Source organism: Takifugu rubripes, chromosome 22 (genome assembly GCF_901000725.2).
Source record: "Takifugu rubripes chromosome 22, fTakRub1.2, whole genome shotgun sequence".
NCBI classification, from domain to species: domain Eukaryota; kingdom Metazoa; phylum Chordata; class Actinopteri; order Tetraodontiformes; family Tetraodontidae; genus Takifugu; species Takifugu rubripes.
This window is the reverse complement of record NC_042306.1, coordinates 5,959,535-5,987,242: the sequence shown is the minus strand read 5'-3', so window position 1 is coordinate 5,987,242 and position 27,708 is coordinate 5,959,535. Positions and strand designations below refer to the sequence as shown.

The following is a 27,708-nucleotide window of genomic DNA, read 5'->3' as shown; positions in this document are numbered from 1 at the left end:
GTTTGAGAGGAATGTCAAGGAAGCCAGCCAGGCCAAATTGGAAAAACCATCCTTAAACAGAGGTGGTGGGCTAAGGCACTTCCTATCACCCACATACAATGCAGTTCTCCGCTCCTTCCAACAACAAACCAAACATTCACACCATTTCAGGAAACCTGGTGACGCACCACCATGTGAGCCAGCAGACAAAGGGGAGACACCTCAACAGAAACTAGGTGAACGACCCTACCAACGACTCTCAGGTTACCACCCAGATCATTAGCATGCCAATGGTCCACAAGGGCAATATTTTCAAGCTCTGTCCCCAGCGAGTTCAGAACTCGATAGAAGGTGAAATGTGTTCAAAGAGAAGAAATACAGTCCAGTTGACAAAGAAAACTACCTTGGATATTAGCCATGCTTATGTCTATAAATGCCTTTCTGTCAAAACATTGTTGATGTCAGCTGCTTTGATCCTCAAACTAGCATGTAGCTAGCTAGTTCAGAAATAGACAGTTTCTTGTTTTTAAAGAAAAATCTGAAGAAATAGGCTAGCAATGCTGCTGTCGGGCAGTGCTGGTTGAAAACCCTTGGTGTAGACAACTGAACCAGATTGACCAACCAGTTAAAGGCTCAAGAAACTTTCGCTGATGTAAAGTAAATTTAAGTACTATCACAATTCACAACTGCAACAATTCTAATAGCTAAACAATGCGGTGTAAAGAGATCATTCTTTCTATAATAAATGCTTTATTAACTGAAAGTAGTAATTCATAAACCATAATTAGTAAGTAATTCATAAAAAATTCAGTTTAACTTCCATTATAATAATGTATTTTTCATATGTATGTTTCGTTGCATTGATTAAATTACCATAAATAATAAACAATAAAGAACATAGGTCAGGACTCAGCAGTCCACTTACCCCAAAGGAGAGCGGGTATGCGGCTCTAGAGCCGCGGGTTGCCGACCCCTGACTTGGTTATAGGTAAAAGAAAATCACAAAAGACATCTCTCACACACATTTATTGTAAAAAATACATATAAAAACAATGTCTGAGACATACAAAAGATTGTAGCTTAGAAACAGTATAGTGAACAGACATGGGACAAGCCATTGTTTTCTTGAAATGCATTACATATTTACAATTTAATAAATAAAATTCAATTTATTAATACCAGACAATACAGATTGTCCATATCCTGGGGATGCAGCTCACTATGGCAACTCTTTGAAAAACATTCGGTACCCCGGCCTAAATAGGGTATGCGCATAAGATCAGCGCCCTGTGCCATTTAGTAAACACCATCATTGGGTGTAGATTATTCAGTTAACATTGTTTAAAACTGAGTTATTGCACCACATATTTTACATGGAATATGAAACCAAATAAATGTAATGTGCAGATTTCACTGCCTTAAATCAACAACCAACCACCATCTTGAATCCCACCCTGCTCATACACAAACATTAATATCTCCTCCCTCTGTGTTCAGGTAAACAACATCAGGATTTATCAATGCAACTAATGTAACGCAATGATGAATGCAGCCCACTATTTTTGCTTTGAGAAATTTGGCATCATTTTTAAAATTACCAGTGCACAACCATGACACATGCACTTATTCCCCTCTTATAGCAAAGTAAGTCATAACACTGCCAACTGCTGTAGAGCAGGGTAAACTCAGAAGGAGATGTTTGAACACATGGAATAAACTTGACTTTCAAACAGAGCAATAGAAAGCTGCTTTTACTCTTACCCCCAAACCCAAGTACTATCTGCATTAGGCCACATTTGTTGAGCAGCCTTGAGAGACAAGACAAAAAAAAAACTACTCACACAAGAACCCCTTTACCAGGAAAAGCCTTTTTAAAACACACACAAAAGTTCATTTTAACACATTTATCAAAAAATCACCATCATTTCATGGTATATTTGAAATCAGAACAAAAAGCAAACCAGGTGTGGTAATAGTTCAGTTATAGTCAGGTGGCAGGTGTCAATAGCCTCCAGTCTTGGAAAGAGAGGCAGAAAAACCTCATGGTGGACCTGGCTTTTCCTTTTCCCTTCAATCAGGTGTTTGGCCAAACTGTTTTTCTGGTTTGTCCCCTAAATCATGACTATAGCCCATTATTTGCAAACAGGCAACAATAAGGGAATGATAGGACAAAATCAAAACCAATTTCAGACGTACATTAGGATCACATGGACGACCATGTTATGAACCACTGCCACAGTACAGGATGGTCTCCAGAGCTCAAATCCAACATTACATTTTGAAAAGAGCAGTATGCTTGTCTATGCAGACTTCTGAGTGAATAACACAGACAGCCACATACTTTCAGTTCTGAGTAGGACATTTCCTGTCCATGGTCATCATAATAACACACACACACACACACACACACACACACACACACACAAAAGTGCTCAATTTGGTGCTAACACTTGCGTCATCGTGGCCCTGCGAAATACCTAAAACCTTTCTAAAATGTAGCGCCACATTAAGCTCAAAACTGAATGAAAACCGAGGAAACTATAAAAACAAAGAATCCCCTAAATTGCCCTGGAATGTTTCCAGGTTAAGAAGAAAAAACAAAACAAAAGGCATGACCCTAGTCAGCAAAAACAGCCCCAAACCTCCAGCAGGGAACTAAAGGCTTGCTCAGTTGGGGTTAGCCGAGGAAAAAAAAAACATCCACCCCAAACACTTAGATACATTTGGAGAGAGATAAAATACACAGGAGAAGATTCATTGTCACAGTTTAACAGTTGTTTTTTTTTTTTAATACTCCCAAAATTCAGAATCCTTGTGAACAAAATTCAGGGATATTTGGGGATCATGGACTTCTATTTTTTTAATGTTCTGCACATTCAGGTGCTTAACCTAATCCACTTGACAAGGACCTCTTCCAGATGTGTAAGCAGCTGTTTACTGGCTAGAAGGGACCAACATTGGACATGTCTGAATGAAGAGCACTAAGTGGTCCTTAACTGAAGCATCTCCCAAAAATCTTTTGTTCTTGCCTAAAATATTGGTCCACTAATTAAAATAGACAGTGCAACCTTGTTTTTTGTGTATATACATTTTTAACTGGGATTCAGTGTAGTCTCCTGTAAAAAAAATAAAAACACAAGAGTGGACTTAAGACATTTAAAAAAAAACAAAAAAACTGATTCCCATTAAATACATTCTCTAAATAACCCCATGCAATATGGTTGAAACCTATAAATGCATTGCTTTTAAGTGTCATCAACACCTGAAATATTCTAAACTGAAGTTAGTTTAGAGCCTTAACGCAACTCTTTAGAAACAGACCTAAAAGAAACCAGCAAAGGCCAAATATTGGGACAAATATATCAAGCCAGACTGGTTAGCTTTTTTCCCCAATACCGATTTGAATATACTGTACATACATATACAGTGCATAGTTTTCCCTTTTAGTATTATTGCGTAATTTGTTTATGTAGATGTGGCGACTATAAATTTCCATGTTCAGTGACTTATCACATCGATGTGAGTAGATTATGCTGTACTGCTGATGAAATTTGAATACTTGTTCATAATGTCGCATCGGCTGATTTATTTCCGAGCCATCAGCAGGTAAATTGGCGGACCACATGCTGGAAACAACTAAAGGTTTTAAAGTCAAATGAACACATACCTGAGTCATATTGATCATTATGAAGAACTAATGTGGCCCGTGAATCAATCAAAGGGATGTTCAGGGCAGCAGGGTTTTACCTTGGACCAGGAATCAATGCAGCTGCAGGAAGAAAGGAAAAAATAAAAAAGATGGAGGGAAAAGGGAAACAAGAAATAGTGTTTTTGCACCAATATACTTCAGCTAAGAAGCAAATGAGATTGTGGAGGGTCAGGTGAAGGGTCATTAGGGCAGAAGATAAAGTTTCAGTTTGCTGCTCAGACATTGTATACAGCAATGTTTAAAGATTGCCTAAACTCTCTCACACGCTCTCCTTTGGTCAGCAAATCTACCATATCTTAAGGCCAGTCCTGGCAGATAAAGAGATGTTTTGCAATATTAATTTGATATTTCACCAACATATGCTCTTGCAGACTGGTGGATAAAACCCTTCCAAATATACATTTAGGTGGTGATTTATTGAAACATTTAGTCTACATGCATTTCTATCAGCATGTCTCATGTGTGGCTAAACTCTTTTATAAATTATATAAAAATTATATGTTTTTTCCTTGTTTGATGTGTTTTACTGCTGTTGCCATCAATTTGATGATTTGCTGTTGGTAAATAGTGGTGTTCAATGAAAGTCTATGGCATTTTACAATATAAGATAAGATTTTTCTCTCTCAAAATGAAGTAGTTCTCATGTTTTGGGTCAAAGATCTCAAAATTCAGTCGCAACTAAGTTCATACCTATTAGTATTCTAAACGTTTTTAAGACTGAGGTGCTACTGTGTCATTCACAGCTTGTTTAAACAATATATACAAATGCATTTTCATGACCGCTAATATTTATTAATGCAGTGATTAAAAAAAAATATTGAAAGTTCCCAAAGCCTTTGTAAAAGCCTTTAGTTTCAGTACAACAAAATGAAATGGTAAGGTTAAAGCAGGCTGATTTGATTAGTAAGCTCTAGTTTGCATTTTTAATATAAATTTTGATAAGCTTATACTACCTATCGTAACATTTTGACTGGATGTCTAGAATGACTTGTAAATTGTTCATGTTATAGCAGCACCATATTCACCAGTACCGTCTTGTAATAATAAACTGGTATGATGCAGAAAGCCTTCCTTAAGAGCTTTAAGTAGATATTTTTTCTTTTCACAATTTACTTCTTAGTGGAAAGAAACACAAACTGGTGTTTTGACAACACATGTGAAGAGATTTTCCTTCCTTAACAAACTCCATATGTGTTAAGTTACTGGTATGTAATGCCAGGTTTCAGCTTCTTGAATAATGTCAGTCTGCATTTTGCTGTAATACAAATGCACCCACTGAATTTTATTACCTCTTATGGTAGACACAGAGACAAGCCAGCCTGGCAATGGTTTCTCCCTGTAAAAGATCCTCCAAACAAATGGAACACTCTCCGCTGTCTTTACTGAGCACGTCGGCTGCAGACAAACACACACCCAGCAACCATAAGTTTTTCCAGCCTTTTAAAAATACATGCCATCTGGCTTAGTTCAATGACAGGACACTTACTATTGTAAGGTAGGGGTGGAGATGTGAGGCAGCTCAACAAGTGATCCTCAATCCGACCCCCTGGGAAGGGCTTTGAACAGAAAGGGCAGCGGATATCTGCTCAGAGAAAAGGCAGAGAGAGAGAGAGAGATTTAAAGGTTTACATCTCAGAGAGAAATTATTTATAATTGTTCACATGAGACTGACAACAGGGGAAGTGTTTGGACTACTAGAACACAGAATGGCTTGGTGAAGTGAAAGCTGGACTTAACCACTGGCTTTTCTGCATTTTACTGTAAAATTGCTCTCTTTAAAAGTGGGGATGTTCTTATCAATAAAAGTTTAGTTAGACACCCAGTAGTGCCGATGGCATGCTATGACCATGTGTGGATGGAACACATTGGTTATAATGGTACCAGACTGTCTATGTTGCCATCCTCCATGAATAGGCAGTTAAACTGTGACACGCATCACTACATATGCTAGATGACTGTCCCTGCTGTTAGGAAACATTTCACTTCCTCCTCAAAACTGCCTTCATGTATTGCAGCATCTTGCACAACCATATAGGTAAATTTAATGTTAAAGTAGCAAGCAGCAGGATTAGGCCACAGATTCTGTACAATATCTCCACTTTCACACCAGGTTTAATTCATACAAATGATTCCATCGTTATTCTAGTCAGCAAGCAAGCGCCAGAGAAGAGAATATCTTTTTTTTATTAAATTTGCCTTTCTAAATAATACACTGAAATGTCAGCTTGGAGGGGACACCTTTGAGAGCTGCACCAGGGTTTTGACTATTAAATTCAATGGATGATACATAGCTAAAATGAATTCCTCTCTCTCTTTCTGGACCTTAATCAATAAATGAAGTTTACCACCCTGTTCAGGCATAGTATGAAATCAGGTTGTGTAAATCAGAACGTACTGCCATGCCGATTGTTGACGCGATACAGGCCAATCCAGGCTTCTGACACCGGCCTCTGGTGGATGCCTCGTACCCTGGAGGATCTTGCGCCGGTGCTGCGAGAGGATGAATGTCGATTCCCAGGCAATCGCTCAGAAAAAGTGCGCTGGGGTGTACGATCTGTTTCTTCTCTCGGTTGATGTTCTGATGCGACCGGAGGGTCGGGGCTTATGGTTCCGCCTTCCTCGGGTCTCCCCTCGCTGTTGTCACTAGCGGGTGACGTTTGATCGGGGGCAGATGGGATGCTGCGGTGGTCAGCGGGGCTGCCATCCATACTCGCCACACGATGTCCGTGGTCCAAGTCGCTGCCTTCTTCCGATCGGCTTCCGTTTGTCTCGGTGTCCTCGAAGCTGCCAGAGAAGTCGACCATGAGGCTGGTGGGTCTGTCACATTGCGGCCGGCGATAGGAATCTCGCTTTGAGCCATCTTTTTCGAAAGCAGGGGAAAGTGATTCTTCCTGTATGCGACTGGCTCTCGTCCCCATCTCTGGTGTGCTACCAGGCTAAATTAGATATCTAGCCGCACTGCTTCCTCAAAACGAACTACAACTAAACAAGGGGCTCTTGAGAGTCAAAAACCGTACCTTAAGGTTTCGTCTTCTGGCTGGCTACTCCAATTACGATTAACAACCAAATTTAGTGGAAACACTAGATGTATGTAATTCTTCTTCTTCTGTTTTCATTTTTTTGAATTCCCCACATTTTCTTTTCTTTTTAACGGCCTGTCTCCCCACTGCAGCGGAAATGGGGTATACACACTTCCTCTCTCGTTACGGTAATATGACTGCGCCGACCAGGGAGTTGAATATTCAGGCACTTAATAAAGAATGTATCACGGTTTTGTGTCTTCATGTGAGTCGTTTTTAATTTAACCCTCTACGGATTGCTGTCTTTATTTCCTTTTGATATTTGTTAGGAGTAAGTAGTTATATAGAGAGTATTACGGTAAAAGTGTACGATAATAATACTGGCCAATCACCGCTCTCAACCGAGTTTCGCAAGCGAGTCGGCGTATCAGGAAATGCTCCAGTCAGTCCAAACCATTACCTACTTTTGCTGAACTAAGTTGCTGTTTTTGCTGTATTCACGAAGACGTACCTTCTTAAACCAGCGTTTATCGTTGTTCCTACAAGTGAAATCTGTCTGCGTGGTAGGTTTCATACTCATTATAAATGTTGTAAAGAGTTAAACGCCGCAACTACAGACTCTTGAGCATGACTCACTATAAAGGTCCATTACTAAATTGAATCTAAACTAAAACCCTAGTGTTTTTTTCGTTTTCACTTTTAATATATATCAAATTTCAGTCTCAACCAAACCCAACTGCTAAGTTTATTTTAATTTGTAATGTTAATTAAGAGTTGCTTATTGTCCTAGCTTATTTCTTCATGAGCTCACTGACTCCAAAACGATGTAGTTTATTATCTTGTGAAGACTTTGGACCAGAGCAACACCCATAACTGCAGTGCTAGAGAGATTTCTCAAACAGTCATTCAACAATGTTGCTGAACTACATGTCCTAATGTTATCAAGTAGTGTAATTCAGACTAGAGGAGAACCTCAGTCTTTGACCTCCTTATTGATGTTTCTCTACACAGATGAAGGCAGTTAATTTGCAGCAGAAAAACGTGACCAAGAGGGAGCAACAGCCCTCAGCATGTGGGGGAAGTTTGTCTTCTAACTATGAACCTCTGAATTTGGAGAACAAATTCTTAGCTCAGACATCCACAGTGATTCCACAAGCCTGCTCTCTTTTGTTAAACCATGCAGCACAGCCTTCATCTTCTCCCGCTCTCAAGCCCTCCAGCCTGTCTTCCACATCCTCTTCCCTCCTTTGCACCTCTTCATGTTCATCCTCACTTACATCGCCTCTCCTTAGCACAGAAAACATGCTTCTGTCCAGCCACTCTGTTCTCACAACTTCTTCCTGCCTTACATCTGTGGCTAATGAATATTTAGTCTCCACCTCCCTCTCCAACACTTCATTCCTTAATCAGTTTGTGCCTGCTGAAGATGGAGAAGAAAGCAGTGAAGTAAAGCCATTGTGTTTGGAAGAAACAGGTTTGGTAAATAAAACATTCTTTATGGTCATCTTTTACTATTATATTGTTAATAATGGTGTTTGATTCAGTTTAATAAATACACTTATACTATTTATGTTATTTAATACTAAAAACTAGAACAAGTCAACATAAGCCTACACAATCTATGTTATACACTCCTGAACAAAATTTTAAGAATTCATACTTTGCACTGTTGGATCTTAAGAAGGTTCTAAGGATTGTATAAAAATGCAAAAACAAGAAATGGGAGTAAACAATTTATTGCAAACAACCATTAAACTGAAATAGACTGTTCATCAGATGATCAAAAGTTTAAGATTACTGTTATGACCTCCTGATGGCAATGGCACAAAAGCTTTTTCTCTGAACGCTGATGGATTGTTGAGTTACATCATAAAGGCCTGAGAAAATCTCACAGGTGGGATCTCCTTGTCATGCCAGTAACGTTAGAAGCCATCAGGACTGCCAAGGTTAATTTTTTTCCTCATTGGAGAATAAAACTTTCTTCCACCTTTCAGTGTCCCATGTTTGGTCCTCTTGTGCAAACTCCAAATGGACAATTTTGTGCCATTGAAGGAGGGAGACAACATCTTTGAGCTTAATTTGGACCAATGTATTGTCCCATGTATTGACAGACAGCCAATTGGATCGTCAGGCTTAGGGCAGGTGAATTTTTTTTGGCTCTACCACTTGCCTTTTTCCCCTATGACCGTTAATATCTTTTAAAAATTTTAAAACGACTGTTTTACTGCATCCAACCTAAGCAGGAATAGCGCTCTGCGAGAGGCCTTGCTGATGCAGCTCAACAATTGAACTGCGTTCAAAGAAAGAAAGCTTTACTGCCTTTGCCATCAGGAGGTCGTGACAATGTGGGTACCTGACAGAAAAGGACACTGAATCCACATTTTTCATTTCCTGCATAAGAGAAGTCATCTATCCATCTGGCAGCTACGTGGATAACTTCTTTTTTAAATGACTATGGGCAAACGGCCTGTAGGGAGTAAATGTTCAGTTTTTCACCATCTCAAGAAAAGTTCTCAAATTTGAAGCTTTCCTAATACATGTTTGTTTTTTTTAACCTTAAATACAGCAACAAATAATTTCAGAAGAAGCTGAACTTTTGGATGAAGGAGATCATGAGGAAAGAGAAGCTTCAGTGATCTCCATGGAATCAGGTGTCCCAGAAACAGAGGGCAGCCAGCGAGAGTCTGTGGTCATCAGGCACAAAGATTTTGTGGAAATTGATAGAAGAGAAGATATGACTGAAATGGAGCTTAAAGATAAAAAAGTAATAAATCTTTTAATTGTATATTTTTTAAATTATGTTTTTGTTATCTAGTAATTTTTTTATGTTTTATGTTTTTCTGATAGTTTATCAATGTTGTCTTTCCATCTCTTCTTCAGTGTCTCTTGCTGAATGCAGTTTGTTGTTCCTTGGTCAATAAGAGCATACCTCCAGGTCAGAAGGACTGGGACACTGAAAAAAGTGTTTGGACCGTGATTAAAAACATTGCCAGAGACATTTCTGTATCTGACCCACAATTTCTTCTTAAGGTTAGTCTGTGCATGTGTCTGAAGGTGTCTTTATTTTGATCATTTACCTCTTTAATCTAAACTAATAAATTAAGATTAGCAAATAAGAGAAATCTATTTTTATATTGGTCCAAAGCAACCACTGATGATGAACACTATAGAAGAGGTATAGAACCTTTCATGTAATTGTGTGCTTGTTTTTTTTTCCATCCACCATTTAGGTGGCTGTTTACACCCGCCAGCAGCTAAACATTCGCATCACTGCTAACTTCTTATTGGCATTGGCAGCCAGTCAGCCCTCCACCAAGCCCCATGTTCGCAGATACTTCAGTGCTGCTGTGCAGTTGCCATCAGACTGGCTGGAAGTTGTCAGGATCTATAGTACAGTAAATACCTGTTGGTTCTTAGTTTTATCATTATTTGTTACATTCTTTTGGTTTTAACTAGTATGTTTGTCTCCAGTGTTTCAGTAGCTCTCTGCCAATGTGCTTGAAAAAAGCATTGGTGGACAAATTCAAGGAGTTCAGTGAATATCAGTTAGCCAAATACAACACACGTAAACATCGTTGTAAACACAACCACAACAAGGGAAAATCCAAGGTACGGAAGCATTGCTATAGTTGAGCAATATATTACTGTCTGTCATGGCTTACTTTTTTTTTTAAATTCACCGTGGTTAAGAAAAGTCATATTGTTATCTTAATAGCTTAATCCAATGCCCAAATCCAGTCCTCGAGGGTTACAGGCTGGCCAGGTCTTCTGTCCTACCGGGAAGAAACATGTTCCAGCGTTCTGAAATCACACACTTGTTTTGTATTCATTACTCACTAAATAGGGACTTAGCTTCAGTGAACTCCTTAATGCACTCACCGATAAGCTTAAATTCCATTTTCGGACACTCAGTCATGGTGCTTCAAATGGATCGAATAATAAACACATATCAAATTGATGTTATCGCCAGTGAAATAATTAAATTTTTCTCCTGATTAATTAACAGAAAACACTCACTGGTCATTTGTTTTGTTGCTTTATTATTATGCCAGTATTATTTTATTCTGACGCACCAAAAAATATCATGCACACTCCCGAGTGCACTATATAGGGTATAGGGGCTTCTAATACGGCACGGGTAAAAATTGTTGTTTATCTGCTAGTACAGAAGGCAGAACTACAGCCTTTGAGGACTGGTTTTAGGCACCCATGCCTTAGAGGGAACAGACAGTGAAGATGTAAAATAGTTTCCATATAAAATAAAACATTTGTTTGTTGTGTGTGTTATCTTTGATTTTCAGAAACCGAGTCATCAGCAGCTGAAGCAGTGGGCGAACTTGGTCAGATCAGATTCATCTATTCTGTCCAAGTTTGTAAGTTAAAGTTCACTGCTTATTTGATTACAAACTTAGTTTTTATGTTTTATTTTACATTTGTATTGATCCCAGCAATGTGTCTGGGTTAGCAGTTGTGTAGATTTTATTACATGTTCATGCTTAATTTCAAGACCACCTTTTTGCTTTTTTCTGTAAAACTCATTTATCTCCCAACAGCTGCAGATAACGGAAAGCAAAACAGTTGTTGATAAAAAGCAGAGTGAGTTCAGCTTAAAAAAGATGATCAAAAGGCTTCATATTAAAGAACCAGCTGAACATGTTATGGCCATCCTTGGAAAAAAGTAAGAAACTCTGAACATTAAATTACATTCTTGAGTTCGACATCATATTTATTTCTTCTTATCAAAACACACATGTAAAACTATGTGTTTCTCCTAGGTATCCAGCTGACATAAAGGTGTTCACCCATAGTGGAATGAAGGGTGTGTGGGAGAGAGAAAAAGCAGGGCAGAGAATGAAGCTTAGACAGCCAGAGACATGGGAGCGGCTGCTCAGTCTGAAAGGCAACAATTCCTCCACCTGGGAGAAGCTTATAGGTTCACATGCAGTTTCTTTTCATTAATTGAAAAAACAAAGAAAAATCAGGTTTAACTGACAAGCTTTTTTAAAAGTGTGAGTGCCTATGATTGATATAAGTTACCTATGAGACTTTTCATTTTTATATCAGTATTTTAATTTTAGAAATCTATATTAATATATTGTATATATCCTTATTCAGGGATGTATAAATCTTTGCCCATATGCAGCTGGGATAGGCTCCAGCACCTCGTGAGCCCAAAAGGGATAAAGCAGTCAAGAAAAAAAATCTGTATAAGGCAGCTATTGATTTTAAAATCCACACACTGAATGGTAAAAACATTACATTGTCCTCTTTCTGTGTAGACAATAAGTCTCTTCCATTCATGGCAATGCTGAGGAACCTGAGGAACATGATTACTAAGGGAATCAGTGAGGCCCATCATAAAAAGATTCTTAGCAGATTGACCAATAAGGTGACATGAATTTGCTTGATTGCCATGAGATGGCTTGTCAGTCGCTTTCTCTGAACTTTGTTTCTGCCACGTTTATAGAAAGCTGTTATACAGAGTCGACAGTTCCCCTTCAGATTTCTGGCTGCCTACAAAATCATCTTGGAGCTTCGCAATTTAGGTGAACAAGCACTGATATTTGTAAAATGAAAGAACATTATGATCATAGCAACAGTAAAGATGACATTACGTAAATGATAATAACAGTAACAATGGCAATTACTACAATGGTAATCATGATTATTTTATTCATTTAGGTTTTCCTGGAAATTATATGTATTATTTATATATTCGTTAAATAAAACCTTCCATTGGTGATATGGTGATATGGGGATGTCTTTGAATTACTGAAATGGTCTGATTAAAGCACTTTCGACGAAATCTGCAACCATCACACATTTTAAATTGTGTCAGCAGTGTTGCATGTCTGACATATTCAGCTCATTCTTATTCTTTGCCTTTCTTGTACATTTAACTGCAGCATCAAAGCAAACTATAACTCCCAGTCAAGACATCCTAAAGGGGATCCTGAAGAAGATCCCTAAGAGTAGACATTTCAGATCTAAGGACTGGGACACAACTTCAAGGAGCAGGATCAAGGTCACACTTGGAGTGCCATTTGTGTATCGACAATACCAGCAAAAGAGAGCAGGATTTCAAAAGGCAGTGTAAGAGATTTTGTAATAGCAGTTTGTTGTGTTTATTGCACATTTGACCCTCCTGTAGAAGGGGAAACCACCTGACGGTCAGCATTTATGGTCAAAATAAAAAATAATTTCTACATGTATTATCATATGTCCTAAGATTTCTGCATTTCTGTTGATCCAGTCAGAAGCATTTCAGTGTTGCGCTGTTGGACCGTTACCTTATTGCTCTGGAAACAGCAGTTCAGATCTCCTGTCATTACAACGTGCCCCCCCTCCCTGGAAGGACCATTATTCTGCTCCCTGACTGCATAAACAACAACAACAGCCGCCTGAAACAGGACTTCTGCCTTCCACCAGACCCAGAGCAGAAAGATGACAAAGAGGAGGAGGGACAGCATTCGAGAAGAAGAGAGAGAATCAGACAGGAAGATGACAAGTTGAATCCTTCTGTAAGATGCCAGTCTTTGCTTTGTGTGTTGTTGATTAGTTTCACTTGTGTTCCTCATCTCTACCTTCCTGTCTCAGGTCTTGGAAGTGGCAGTACTGCTCTCCCTCATGATTGGGAGCAGTGCTGAAGACTTTAAGCTCTACCTAAGTTTTTGGAGAGGCTTAAAGGAAATCAAGATCGAATCTGATGTTCTGTTGGATAATGTCAAAGGTGTAATAAAACAACTTAAGGTCAGTATTTCTGCTTCTTTTTTTATTTTTCAAAGATTTTTTTTCTATAGCATTTACACAATGTGATTTAATAGAAGTAAAGTAAACAACAAAGCAATAGTACTTTGTTTTTTTTAAATATTGTATGCCTGTCTTTTGTAGAATTCTGCCGAGTCTAATGAAGAGGGTGATTCTCTCTTTACTTTGCTAAAAGGCCAAAAGGTTTGTATTAAACATTGTGTTTTCTTGTTATAATCAGAGTTAAATTGCTTGAACAGAAGTACAAATTACACTTAACATCATGGTGGATTTACCTGTAGCCTAATTACTTTCATTGATTGACTTATTTTAGAAAAGCTGTATGCTTTGGTGTTTATTAAAGTTGGTGAGTTAAAAAGGTTTTTATGGAGGAGATGCTCCCATTAAAGACAAGGAAAAGGGTACGCAAAGACAAAAAAATCCTTGTATACTAAAATGGGACAAATAAGTACCGGTGTATGTATAGTAACCGCAGGAACAGTTGCCCCATTTCAAGTAAGCTTTTCTTCTTCAAAATCTGCAGATAAGGCTTATTACATGTTACCACTCTATTATTTCTTTGTGGTGCCTTCTTTATCTGTCTATGGGACATATCTGACCTCATAATACTCTTTTACTGTCAGGTGGACAACATCATTATTTTGACAGAATTCTGGCTCAGTGATTATATTGATTGGAGTATCAGCAACTACAGGAAGGATGTAAATGATAAGGCCCTTGTGGTCAAAATATTCATGTCATCAGAAAGGTAATGTTTGAGTCTGCTACTATGTCTGCTTTCATACAGTTATTTTGTCATCATTGGTTAAACTGCACCTTCAAATGAGCTACGGATTTTTAATTCAAACTCTCATCATGAGCAAGTACGGTAGTCAAGTCTGACCAGTCGCTTTTCCTTCTATTTTTTTTTAGTGCAGAGTACAATTCTGACAAGAACTGTGTGAACTTGACAGGGTTCAGTGACCAAATCCTCAGGTAAAATTTCTGCTTTGATTTTTTTTTTTAAAGACAAGTTTACATTATGTACAAGAAGTATTCACCTAGCAATCAAAAAATTATGAACACAGCATGTTTAGTAAGTACTTCTGGGTTTGTAGGGATTAGGTACATTTTACCTTAAGATCAGGAGATTTATAATTTGCCCAAGTACAGAACATAATATCTCTCTTTGACTTTGTTTTATGTTAACAGTTCAAATCAATGTTTGTTCCATCTGATTTTAACCAAGAAAACATTTCATCCTGGTGTTAATATGTAACTAGGTTTGTGGCAGAGCGAGGATCATCCAGACTACTTGATCATGTGGAGCATATAGACAGGTTATACAATATCCCACCGCCAGGTGGAGCCAAGGTCCCTGAGACCATAAATACAGTTGTACAAATACCAGTAACGCCACAGTTAAGGTAAAAATATATTTATTTCATGCATCTCCCTTCCTTTTTCAAAACCTTTTACCACAATCTCAACCCTCTGATTTCAGGTGGCGAAGTGTACGTGTGTTTATTTCCTCCACATTCAGAGACATGCATGCTGAGCGTGACATCTTAGTACAAAGTGTGTTCCCAGAGCTGCGTCGTCGTGCTGCAGCACATTGTCTCCACATGCAGGAGGTTGAGCTGCGCTGGGGTGTTACAGAGGAAGAGTCACTTCGAGCCACTGAGCTGTGTCTTTCGGAGGTTTCCCGTAGTCAGATGATGGTGGGAATCCTGGGAGAGAGATATGGATTGGTTCCCCCTAAACCAGTTCTTCCTGACCTGCCACAATACAGCTGGGTAAGAGATCACATTCTTAACAACTTTTTATTTATTTTCCCGAGGCAATAAGTTTTACATCTGATGGCACGATACGTACCAATCCTAAAAACACAGTCCTAAAAAGACAGTAATACACATAGCTCATGTAAATATATGGATGCCATATATAGTACTGGTGACTGGCATGGGTTGAGTCTGTTAAATAGTCTGATGGCTGTGGGCAGTAAAGACCTGCGGTACTGTTCATTCACAAATCACTGAAGGAGCTGTTCACTGCTGTAAGAGTGTCCTGTAAGAGGTTGGACATGATCAGCAGGGACATCCTTGTCATCATTCTCCTGTCTCCCATCATCTACTGAGTCCAGACGGCAACCAAGAACAGTCAACATTGTAGTGGATGAGGTTGGTGGTGAATCACCCCTGTTATCTACAGCTTGCCCCCAACAGGGTGTTGAGAAATGACAAGATGACAAAAACATGATCCTGGTGGTACTTATGCTTGGTTGATAAGTGAACTGTTGCAGGTCTTTAAATGAACTCACCAGCAGGCGTAGACCAGGACCAGCTTCACCCATCTTGCTCCTGAAATAGCTTTTCCATGTTCTGATCCTCCTCCTTTAGTGGCCTCTGTGTGGCTTAGAGCTGGTCCTGCTTAAATAAAAACCCACAGTCTTCTCTGTGGTGCTGGAGGTTGCAATCATTTCGGTCCAATTGTGCTACCTGAGTGTTGCCATTCAAAAATTTGTAAAAGTCTGATCAAATATTGTGATTTTTCTGGCATCTTTTAAAGCTAGTCATTAATTTTTTTGTGCCAAACCTTTTTTGATTTGAATGAAAAAAATAATCCTGCTTTTACTATGTTACGTTTTCTTCTATAGTAGCATGCAAACCTTACTTTTGTTGTATGTGGCAGTTTGTTAAAGGTCCCATATTTTGCAGAGAAAGAAGTATTTCTATGATGCCCCCTGAACATGTAATTTTAGTTTGTGCTAGAAATTAGGATCAGATTAGGTGTACAGCATGTCCATCATCTGCTGTTTCAGCTGTATTCAGGACGGGCTGTTTTAGTGTCTGTAGTTTCACAAATCAGCTGCTGCTTTCTGTGCAACTCCTCATGGCCAAATTTCCCTGTACCAATCCCAACCAATCTGAGGCCAACGAAAGAGTTCAATGTGGCTGACAGCAGTAGCTTTTGTGATGGCTTATTTTTACCTGTAAAGGTAGGAAGCGTCATCCACTGATAATTAACTTGCATACAGTTCAAGGAAAAATGCTTTATGCATGATATGGGAACTTTATTACCTCTGCAAAACAAACCAAAAACAAAATGTTCAAGTGCAATAACAGGAAAAGTCAAAAATCTACTGTAAATTAATTTCAACATGTTGAGAATTTTTAATTTAATAGGCAACCTGTTTCAATGTGTAATATTGTGAGGCAATTCTTCAGGATATTTATAAGTATAATTTTCTTGTTCATTTGCAGCTGGCATCTGCCCCTGCAGGCCTATCAATCACAGAAATGGAAATCCGTCATTTTGAAGCTTTTTGCCCTAAAACAGCATCACAGCGGATGTTCTGCTACTTCAGAGATCCAAATATCATTAAGTATGTTAAATATGCTCATATTTGAAAATCACAGTTTGCTTTTTCGTGAACGCTTTTATTTAAATGACTCATTTTGAAAGATTTGCAATTATTTCTAATGCAGGACATTTTACTACTGCAAGACTGTTTGATTTTTCACTAAAGTGTTTTCTTTAACTTATTTTTTAGATCAATTCCTGTAGCTTGGAGAGCTGACTTTGTTGCAGAATCAAAGGAAGCAGAGTCTAAAGTGGCATCTCTGAAGAAAATGCTACTGCTCAGTGATATAAAAGTCACTGAAAAGTGAGTCATTGTAGTTATCTCTTTATTTCACTAAATTTTTACTTTTAACATTGTTTGCCACAAAGAGAGCACTAGTTTACTTACGCAAGTTTATACTTGTATTATTATTACTTTCAGTGTCATCTTCGCATATAACAACAACCAAAAATATAAGAAAAGTTATAAGTGTATTTTCTTTGCTTATTTTTGTAACAGTTACCCATGTGAATGGGGAGGTGTTGTAAGTGGAAAACCATATCTGAAAAACTTGGATCAGTTTGGCAAAACTGTGCTTGAAGACCTGTGGAAGGCTGTAGAGGAGCAGTTTGTGGAAGTTAGTTTGTTTGTACATCCAGTGAATGTTAAAATGTTAAAGTTAAAGGTTTTGGTTTAATTTATGACTTTAAACAACCCATTCTGTTTCTTTTAAGTTAGAATGATACATACACTGCTCAAAAAAATTAAAGGAATACTTTTTAATCAGAGTATAGCAACCTATCAGTCAAACTTTTAGCTCCATGAGGAGAAGGCCCGGCATTCTGTAGTGGGCCCTGTGCTCACTGCCTGGCACCATAGAGCTCGATTGGCATTTGCCATAGACCACCAGAATTGGCAACTACGCCACTGGCGCCCTGTGCTCTTCACCGATGAGAGCAGGTCCAACCTCAGCACATGCAACAGACGTGAAAGGGTTTGGAGATGCCGTGGAGAACGTTATGCTGCCTGCAACATCATTCAGCATGACCGGTTTGGTGGTGGGTCAGTGATGGTCTGGGTAGGCATATCCCTGGAAGGACGCACAGACCTCTACAGGTTAGATAATGGCACCCTGACTGCTATTAGGTATCGGGATGAAATCCTTGGACCCACTGACAGAACCTACTCTGGTGCAGTGGGACCTGGGTTCCTCCTGGTCCACGACAATGCCCGACCTCATGTGGCTAGAGTATGCAGGCAGTTCCAGGAGGATGAGGGAATTGATACCATTGACTGGCGCCCACGTTCACCTGACCTAAACCCAATAGAACAACTCTGGGACATTATGTTTAGGTCCATCCGCTCAGGAGCTCAGTGATGCCCTGGTCCAGATCTGGGAGGAGATCCTCCAGGACACCATTCGTCGTCTCATTAGGAGCATGCCCTGACGTTGTCAGGCATGCGTACAAGCACGTGGGGGCCACACAAACTACTGAGAATCATTTTGAGTTGCTACAATGACATTTTGGCAAAATGGACCAGTCTGCTGCATAATTTTTTCACTTTCATTTTTGGGGTGTCTTTGATTTCCCCCCTCTATAGGGTGATCATTTTCCTTTCTATCAAATTATGTGGCATCATTTTGTTACTAATACATCACCTACTTTTTGTCAGGAAAGATATTCAAGATCATTTCCCTACCGTTTAGATCTGATGTGTGTTCGAAGTGTTCCTCTAATTTTTTTGAGCAGTGTATTTTATATTGTGTGTACTTTTATATTGTGTGTATATTTTAATATTTTATAATGTGTATTGTAAAATTATTCAGTACTGAACTGTAATTTAAAAAATAATCGTACTTCATATTATGTCGATCTATATACAAAAATTAAATTTCAAACCTACTTACCGTATATAATAATACATGTCAGTAGATTAAGAACCTCATGATTTTTCATTTGACAGGTCCAGGACAAATTTGAGGCCACATCTGATGATGCTGAGCAGGAGATGCACCAGGGAGCGCTGCAGAGACAGTTCTTTGGTAGAGCAAAGCTGCTAATTAAGGCTGTTGAGATGGTGGAAAAGGTCTGGAACAAAGGAGGGATGATGTTCGTAAAGGGAGGACCGGGAGAGGGCAAAACTGTCTTCATGGTAAAGTTGATTTACTAATTTTGTGTTTAGGTTTTTAAAAAATATATATTTTATAGTTTCAACCCTGTAGTATAAATGTAAGCAAAATACAGTATGTCTCAAATACATTTTTTCTGACTCATAATTTGGTATGTCTGATGATTTAATCACGAATATCCTGATTAGTATGTAACAAATATTGATCAATCAGTGAATAACTCCTGTTTTATAAATTCTTTTTGCAAAACATTGACCCTGAATAACTGTTGTCGGGAAGACATGATGTGATTTAGGGAAGTTTCTATATAAGTAAATATGACAAGCAGGTGTAACATTTTTTTTGGTTGGCCAAATAATAATAATAAAACTGCTGCCTGGTTGTGTGAATGAAAAGCACTGCCCAAATCAGCATTGAATGCTGAGGTTAATGTTAATGTTAAAAGTTAGGATCATATATAATGGAATCAGTCATGTTTGAAAATAAAAATAGCATAAATATCACTATCCCCCGATTGCACAGGTTGAACAGCTGAGATGACATTTGAATTTATTTTACCGCATCATCAAAGTTATCATACTGAAAGAATAGGACTTTTAATTAGGACTAGCCATAATACCAATCTCCATGGTTTTATGGTAAACTTAAAGTAATAGGATTTATGTATCCTTCTCCACACAGGCTGCTCTAGCAGCTGCCCTCAGGACTGGAGAAAAGGCAAAGGAACAGCTCATCTGTGATGTCATCTCCTACTCCACCACTGCAAGCCAAGCGGCACGCTCTGTGGAGAACCTGCTTCGATACCTTATTCGGTGGTTCAGAAAGATGGACTGTACTGAAAAAGACTCACCTATTCCTAACTCTTACAAGTAACTGATCTTTGAATAGTTTTTGAATGGGATTTTATTTTATATATACATTTAGCTGTTGATTGTCCGTCTCTAAATTTGTCTGCAGGAAGTTGCTGTTAGAATTTCAATCTACTTTGAGCAACAAAAGGAAGAGACCTGTTGCATTTCTAGTTGATGGAGTAGACCTTGTTCAAGATGGCACAGGTCAGGCAAATTCCGAATGGATACCACAGCAGCTTCCACAGGTTAGTATATTATCAGAGACGTGCACATAAACCTACAGAAACAAGAATTCTGTCTTGACTGTTTCGGCTTGGTACATTAAAAAATTTGAGGAATTCTGTTTTTGCATGTGTTTCTAAAGATGCACAAAGGAAATCATTTTATAATATTTCTTTAAAGCGATTAGATTCTGATTATCTTTTCATTGTCAGGGTATTTGTTTGGTCATGAGCGTCACATCCAACGCAGTGCTGTTGCAGACACTGGCCAAGAAAAGAAATGCTGTTCAGTTTGTCCTGGGGCAGCTCACATTGTCAGACCGTAAGGAGATAGTTATGGAAGAATTGGACACCTTTGGAAAGAAACTCAGTGACTCAGCTTTCAACAACCAGGTTATTTTTTAATGTTTGTAAAATGAAACCACATATTATTTCTTAAATTCATACCTGTGATTTCCTGGGTAGTCTGGGTGGTTGCTAAGTATCCAGTCTGCAGGTAATGGTAACTATGATAAACACCTTTTCTGAACACTTGCAATAGTCTAAGATTCAACGTCTAACACAATGATTTTTCTGCTTGTCCAGCTCCAGATTCTGACAATGAAAAAGGGGGCAGTGAGTCCTTTCTATCTACATCTGGCCTGTGAAACCCTGAGGAACTTTGCTTCTTTTGACAAGGTTAAATATCACTTTTACAGACACGTCAGATTTCTCTGGGTATACCGTATCATGCCACTGTATTAGTGAAACCTTACAGTAAAGATAAAAGACACTATTGGGGGGAAAAAATCTGATTTTAATTGATCCTAATCAATGCGATTATGCTGTCCTGGAAATACACATTAACTTATGACATATGAACAGGCATAAACTTATCCATGATTACTTTCATAAAAGTTGAAAGAGAATGTCCAGGCTTTGCCACAGTCCCTGGAGCATTTGGTGGCGTATGGCCTGGATAGACTGTGCTCACAGTACAGACACTTGATTGGACTCCGCTGGGCCTTGGCAGCACTTACTGTCAGTGCAACTGGTAAGAATTTCTAAACGGATAGTTCAGAAATGCCAGTTTGTAAAAGTTTCAGTTTGTGGGCTTGTCTAGTGTGTTTGCACATTGTCTCTTCCTGTTTGACAGGCATGAGAGCGAGAGAGTTGTACTCTACACTAAATACTTGCAATGAACTGTCGTCACGGGATGGACCAATGACATGGCAGGAATTACTGCAACTGTCCAGGAACGCCAAAGGGCACATACCCATGACAACCTTCACCTATATAGTCCTGAGTTTACAAAGGTATAAATTCCATATAAGCCTGTTTGTGGATATCTGTGTATAGCAAGATTACTTTGTAATAAAAAGGAAGACTTACTCAAATGAACAGCAACAGGGTTTAGTTTGGTCTTTCCTCTCCCATAATAAATACACACTGTATCCAGTGTATCTCCCACCCATTGTATTTGGGGTTTAAAAATGATGCAGGAGCCATGAAAGTACATTTATGTTTTAGATTAGGTTTGGGGTTATTTGAGATGTTGTTATGTAATTAACATACTCATATTAATGATTATATAATAATGATTATATGAGTTGGGAGATTGCACAAAAGATGATGATGGGCTGATTTTTTTTACTTATGCTCACCTGTTTAGTGAGAAAAATAATGAGAAAGGGTCAACTTTTTGTTGACCCCGATCTTGGTGATTACTTTGATGATAATTTCCTGATTGCCCCGTTGTAAAACAAGCTAAGCTATTGGTGACTTTGTCATTGATTGTTGACCTTCAAACAAACCTAAGATGTTTTCATTTTCTGCTTCAGTTAAGTATTGTTTTTGCACAGTTGTGCCTGTGTCTAATCAAAGATGTTCCTTGTTTGTAGTTTGATCGGCATGTCGCATTGCCACAACACCAACGACCTGCTCATTTTAACTAATCCTGAAGTGAGAATAGCTTTTGAGAACATTCTCCTCCCATCAGAAAGTGACAGAACCAGAGCTCACCTTGTTCTGGCAGGTAATGTAAATAAAGTTTAAGTTACTGCAATGTGTATAACTACAGGCAATGGTGGATTTAACCTATGTTATATGTTATTACATACTGTATAATTACACAGCTCATCTATGGGCATCAGCTGACCAGCAGGGCACAGATACCTTTCATAACTGTGAAGCCAATTACATCCAGCACTTGCCTTCCTCACTGGTTTGTCACCTCAAATTCTCACTCATAAAATTTAATGTAACTGACTTGAGTACACATTCTTGGTTGCTTGATGTGACAATTGTCTGTAAAATTAGAAAATCTATTCCCTATCTATATGTATTTTTAGTAAACTCACTAGTCAAGAAAAGGTGGTTCAGCTCATCAAAATGAAATATCACTTTATCCTAATAACATCTACTCTTTTTAATTGTTTCTCTTAATGGAAATATTTTAAGTACACCCCTGCATACCTCAAACTTTATTTTGCATTCCTTTGACAGAATCTGAAACTGAACATGATATATGAAATAAGATATTAACAAAAAAAATAAACAAATAAAATGACTCTAATCACTGTAAATTTAACACATGGCTCAGATTCAAAGTGGCCAACCAGAGGCACTTCATCAACTGCTCTCCAGTTACTACTTTCTGTATGCTAATGTTCATCACGGCCTCTTACACCATCTTCTGGACACCTACATTTCATATGGTGAGTATACATAGTGCTTATTCTAGAATTTCAGGTAAAACACTGTGAGATATTTTGGCTTATTTGAAGATTTATGGGGGTGGAAGACTTGTGAAGCTTTTGACCATTCTTTCCAGTTCATAAAAAGAGATTTTAAGCTTCAAAGACAAACTAAGAATGACATCTGGAGGTCAGTGGCAATTGTAGGAGCCATAGGCTTCCAAATGAATTCCATATCTTTGATTCCAATTCCAAAACAAAAGCCAGTCAAGCAACTGTGTTGTCATTCTCAGAATCAATGACTGAACACGAACTTTTAGATGGAAATGACAGGTTTCTGCTGTGAGGTCTCCTCAGACCTAATTAGGTATCATCAAAGGTTCATTGTTACATTTTAAGCCTCAAACATCTTTAATCACATGATCATGGAGAATTGATAAGGGAATTGGGAGTGTTTCAGACCAGTTGGTTTCAGTGAACAAGGCTGCCAAGCTTCAGTGTCAAATATACCATTTATTTTAAGATGCTTTGTTTCCCCATTGTCTTGGCATTTTCATCACATGATCAACACCAATGCAATCTTTCTAGTGTCAAGGTACATGATTTTTTCCCCCCCTTTCTTTGGCAGATAAGATGAATAATTCTGAAGCATCATGTAAGCACCTAAAAATACAGAACCCTCTCACATTTCTGCTATTATTGTGAAAGTTTTTCATGCAAGTTTCTCTCTGATCTTAGTTTGTTCTAGTGCTTGTCTAGAAGACTGTAGGAATTTCTTGCACCATCATAGCCTTCTGCTTTCCTCTTGGCCAAGTCTTTTCATTCAGCAGGCTCTCAATGAACCTCCTAATACCTCTGCTCACACCTGGGCACAAGGCCTTGTGAAAAAAGGAGGGCTTCATGTCATGAGGTGGCTAAACAACAGCCAACAGGATTTTAAACATCCCAGGTAAGCAAAAATGTGTTGTTTTTAGGGCTGTAAAAATACGTTAATCCAGATTAATTATTTACACAAATACAATCGTAAAGTAGACAGCAAATAACTGCACTGATTATCATCAAAGACACTGATCTTACAAATGTTTCCAACTTTGGTGCATATCCTAATTTTTGAACAGTTTTGCTTTCTGTGTGTATGTCTTTTTAACTGCTTTTTATGCTCATTTACTTAATGTAGTAAGCTGGTGTCAACTTTTTCCACCAAGCCAACTTGCATGGTTTTGAGCTCAGATGGACAGATGATGGTGGTTGGCACTGGACATGGAATGCTGCATTTCATCGACACACAGAGCGGACTGGTATAGAAAATATATATTTCTCTCTTTCAATAGCCATGACTGGCATAGAATAACATTCAGTATTTATATTCTAGGTTTCTGATTTGAAGATGAAGACACATTAGTTGGTCCCAACATACTGACTGTTGAAATGAATAATAATCATCATTTAATAAACTTGTGGGTGTGGCCTTCAGTTAGGTCAATTTGAAAGGTTTGTTGTTAAATCAAAACAGCAAAACACAATTTGAACACAATTTTTTTCAGTCCAACTGCACGGATCATTGCCATTGAATATGATGGTCCTCCAACAAGAAGAATGCCTTACCACATTAGAGAGAGGCCAGATAGATTTGACATAATTGCTGTTATTGCTGACTGTGTTAATATATTACGTCAACCCACAGAGATCTCAATATATATCCACGAGTCAAAATTCACCCCAGTTTGTTTGTGGCATGGCAGCACTTACTGCCCTGCTGAGAGGACTGGTATCATGGAGATAGAATTTTGTTATATTATACTACTTGGGATGTGTTTATTATAGAAAGGTTTGTCAGTAGACTAACTGTAGCTAGATAATAATGTTACTCACTTCAGCTGCCTGTATGATGTCATAACTAATTAGTGTGTACTTCCCATAATCAAATGTATTCAGATTTTTATCTACAGTAAATTTGCACAACTAAATGTTAATGTATGTCCCCATTTTCTTTTTATAATGATTTACTGGTCGCTTATTTCAATTGGTCTGCATTTTAACCCTATACCCAGTGATAATGTTTTTATCGGGATTGTTGTCTATTCATATTTAATAACAATCCTACTTTCAAATATCTACAAAACAGGAAGTGAAATCACTGGTAAGCAGCTGTGATGGAATCTCAAGCTGTGTCTTTCTTAAAGATGGGCATCTTGCTACTACCTCCTTCAATGGAAAACTAGAAATGTGGGACATTGGGAGTGGCTGCAGGTGAGAGGATGATTTTATGGACCATTTTTCTTAAATCTTATTTTATTGGTCATCAATTTGATGTTTGAATGAATTTCCATGTGTCCCATTCAGGACTGCTTTCATTGAAGCCCATACGAATGCAATTACAGCAAGTGATGTCACTGTAGATATGAAGCACGTGGCTACAGTGTCTTTGGACTCGATGCTGAAGGTTGGTCTATATATTTTTCTGTTAGTGATTTTGAGTAATTTCATTTGTTTTTGTGGCCAGGTGTGGTCTTCTACTAAAGCATATGAGGTAGCAGCCTGGCTCAGCCCTGGCCCATTGAACTGTGTGTCATTTCACCCTGAGGAGCACCTACTAGCTGCAGGCTGCTGGAATGGCAATGTGATTATGTGGAACTGGCTGCAGAATAAAAGTGATGTGGTAAGTTCTCATTGGCAGACTTCAAAAGCACTTAGTTAGAACATAACCATTAAGAAATCCCCCAATCTTCCCTAAAAAAAAAACAGTTGTGTCGTGAAATTTTTTTAAATCATAATTGTCCAATGATTCACATTTATCTGACTTTCACATTTATCCGACTTTTCTTTTTAGAAAAAAGAGTAGAAATATTTTCTTGAATAAATTAAGTGATGCTTTGTACACAAAAAGATGAATTGCCAGAATATATTGTAAAACTGAATGAATGCTGTTTTCAGTCCTTCTGTGGTCACAAGTCATCAGTGCGAAGTCTCTCCTTCTCATCCTCATCCACAATGTGCTCTGGCTCTGTGTCTGGAGAGATCAGGGTCTGGTCGGTACCCAATTTCACCTGCGTGGGATGTTTCCAGGCCCACTCTGGAGCCACCGAGGTCCTCACCTTTCTGGATGAAGGCCGCATGCTTCTTAGTGCTAGTTCTGATCACACGGTAAGGTACCGGTACCAGTCTGTCCATTCAAAACCAGGAACAGGGATTCTGAGATCAGCAAATGTATTTTTTTGCACATATTTGGTTCTTTACATCCAGTGACATTTCTTTGATTCAAAGTAATAGAATAGAAAAAGTTTTGGTGCTTGAAGCACCATTATATTTGAGTAGCATAGTAGTATTTTTTTTTCCAAAACATTGTCATTTTTATCATTCATTTAAATATAGATTGTGACAAAACCATTTTTTTCCCTCTTACATTTTTTGACAAAGAGGGAAAATATTTCCTTGAATAAATGAAATTATTTTTGGGAAAAGGAGGATGACAGTGGCTATGTCAGTGACCATCGTCCGTTGCCTCTGCAACGGCTGTTGGTCTCACTGATGTGCATTCGTCACAGCACTGGATAGCATAAACCAAGCTGCTATGTCTGTTTTTGAGAATTTTGTTTGTGGGGAGTCTCTGGCCACATGAAACGTTAAAGTTAAAGTTAAATTTGCCATCCACTTTGAATAGAAAGTTTCCTTCTTTGTGTTGTTTTTATTCTGTCAAACAGCTCAAGCTCTGGTCAGGAGGACTTGGACGTTCAGTGGCTGCATTAAAGAGTGAGGTAATCACTTCACTTGTGAATGAAAGTTAGGATAATTTTTGCCATTCTGTCAGAATAGATGGGTTATCCATTGTTTAATATACAGGGTGATATCTGTCATTAAATGTTTTTATTTTATCTTTCAGTGTGAAGGAGAACCATGTCTGAAGAAGCAGAAGCTTGTATCACATGACCCTGCTGCTCTGTGTGTGGCTGTGAATGGAGATTGTGTTGCTGTGGGTTACCATGGAGCTGGTATCAAGCTCTTCAGTCTTGATACAGGTGTGGCCACCTGCTAGTAATGTACAAAATTAATAGTTTTTTACTTAAGCAGTTTACTGATGTGAAGGTTTCCCCATTGCACTCACAGGTGAAATGACTAAGACCCCAGAGGTTCTTGATGTCTCTATTTTGTGCATGATGTGGGTCAATATGGACCATGATGAGGGTGAACCAGAGTTGTTGGTAGCTGGAAGAAGTGACAAATGTGTGGGAGTTTTGAAAAGAAATAAAAGAGAAAATGGAACGCTGGGCACCCTGAAGGTGATTGGATTGTGTGGTACTCAACATGGCGACATTTTGGCATTGGCGCAAAATGCCACATACTTGGCCACCGCCTCAGGTCAGTGGTAAAGTGAAAACACACAACATCAGAAGTAGCAGATTTTCTTGTTTATACTTTTCATAATTTCTGTTGATTTAGATGACTGCACTATTGCTCTGTGGTTGCTGAGTCATCTTTGTGATATGGCCACTCAAGAGCCTCAATCACTGCTGAGCAGCCATAGTGGAGGTGTCACCTGTCTGGCTTTTAGCCCTGATGGTGGTCAACTGCTGTCTGGTGGAAAAGATCTGGTATGTTAATGAATAAACCCTTATATGAACGACCCTGCCAACGACTCTCAGGTGACCACCCAGATCATTAGCATGCTAATGGTCCACAAGGGTTATATTTTCAAGTTCTGTCCCCAGCGAGTTCAGAACTGAAGAAGCCTTCTGGATAGAAGGCAAAATGTCTTCAAAAAAGAAAAAAAACAGTCCAGTTGACACAGAAAACTACCTTGGATAACTATGACCTGGATGATTGAGAATCTACACAGACATTATGACACTATTATATCAAACATTTAAATACAGATCCTGCTCTGTAGTGTAAAGAGTTCTAGAAGGATATTATTATTCTTTTGCACAATGCTAATTGTGTTGTATGCTTTTTCCTAGCAAAACATGTTCTAGTAGACCAGCAGGAAGAAACCCTTTTATACCTAAGCAATCGTTACAATGTGAAAAATAAATGC

The 27,708-nt window shown here is 38.5% G+C and overlaps 2 protein-coding genes across 2 annotated transcripts in view; one reads left to right on the top strand and one right to left on the bottom strand.

The window, feature by feature from the left end:
• Positions 1-988: 988 nt before the first annotated feature.
• Positions 989-6,875, bottom strand: LOC101067737 (E3 ubiquitin-protein ligase znrf2). The gene is made up of 5 exons (XM_003976133.3): positions 6,084-6,875; positions 5,175-5,270; positions 4,978-5,083; positions 3,647-3,748; positions 989-3,095 (listed from the first exon to the last, which is right to left on the bottom strand). Exons 1-4 carry the CDS (start codon positions 6,604-6,606, stop codon positions 3,691-3,693), a joined length of 783 nt encoding a protein of 260 aa, XP_003976182.1. The 5' UTR covers positions 6,607-6,875; the 3' UTR covers positions 989-3,095; positions 3,647-3,690.
• Positions 6,876-6,993: 118 nt separating this feature from the next.
• tep1 (telomerase-associated protein 1) overlaps positions 6,994-27,708 on the top strand; it is a 28,144-nt gene continuing 7,429 nt past the window's right edge. The window contains exons 1-43 of the mRNA XM_029830545.1: positions 6,994-7,271; positions 7,720-8,187; positions 9,275-9,472; positions 9,589-9,738; positions 9,939-10,103; positions 10,180-10,317; positions 11,010-11,081; positions 11,262-11,386; positions 11,484-11,641; positions 11,988-12,097; positions 12,176-12,254; positions 12,615-12,801; positions 12,962-13,229; positions 13,306-13,458; positions 13,600-13,659; positions 14,100-14,224; positions 14,389-14,451; positions 14,739-14,882; positions 14,960-15,251; positions 16,719-16,840; positions 17,009-17,122; positions 17,318-17,435; positions 18,764-18,952; positions 19,611-19,798; positions 19,887-20,025; positions 20,215-20,394; positions 20,587-20,679; positions 20,899-21,034; positions 21,137-21,296; positions 21,882-22,015; positions 22,116-22,204; positions 22,583-22,697; positions 23,305-23,331; positions 23,415-23,625; positions 23,854-23,974; positions 24,802-24,926; positions 25,020-25,119; positions 25,180-25,335; positions 25,611-25,820; positions 26,378-26,431; positions 26,557-26,692; positions 26,781-27,032; positions 27,114-27,265. Coding sequence (XP_029686405.1) covers positions 7,720-8,187; positions 9,275-9,472; positions 9,589-9,738; positions 9,939-10,103; positions 10,180-10,317; positions 11,010-11,081; positions 11,262-11,386; positions 11,484-11,641; positions 11,988-12,097; positions 12,176-12,254; positions 12,615-12,801; positions 12,962-13,229; positions 13,306-13,458; positions 13,600-13,659; positions 14,100-14,224; positions 14,389-14,451; positions 14,739-14,882; positions 14,960-15,251; positions 16,719-16,840; positions 17,009-17,122; positions 17,318-17,435; positions 18,764-18,952; positions 19,611-19,798; positions 19,887-20,025; positions 20,215-20,394; positions 20,587-20,679; positions 20,899-21,034; positions 21,137-21,296; positions 21,882-22,015; positions 22,116-22,204; positions 22,583-22,697; positions 23,305-23,331; positions 23,415-23,625; positions 23,854-23,974; positions 24,802-24,926; positions 25,020-25,119; positions 25,180-25,335; positions 25,611-25,820; positions 26,378-26,431; positions 26,557-26,692; positions 26,781-27,032; positions 27,114-27,265 — 6,276 coding nt within the window. The 5' untranslated portion in view covers positions 6,994-7,271. The remainder of the gene's footprint in view (positions 7,272-7,719; positions 8,188-9,274; positions 9,473-9,588; positions 9,739-9,938; positions 10,104-10,179; positions 10,318-11,009; positions 11,082-11,261; positions 11,387-11,483; positions 11,642-11,987; positions 12,098-12,175; positions 12,255-12,614; positions 12,802-12,961; positions 13,230-13,305; positions 13,459-13,599; positions 13,660-14,099; positions 14,225-14,388; positions 14,452-14,738; positions 14,883-14,959; positions 15,252-16,718; positions 16,841-17,008; positions 17,123-17,317; positions 17,436-18,763; positions 18,953-19,610; positions 19,799-19,886; positions 20,026-20,214; positions 20,395-20,586; positions 20,680-20,898; positions 21,035-21,136; positions 21,297-21,881; positions 22,016-22,115; positions 22,205-22,582; positions 22,698-23,304; positions 23,332-23,414; positions 23,626-23,853; positions 23,975-24,801; positions 24,927-25,019; positions 25,120-25,179; positions 25,336-25,610; positions 25,821-26,377; positions 26,432-26,556; positions 26,693-26,780; positions 27,033-27,113; positions 27,266-27,708) is intronic.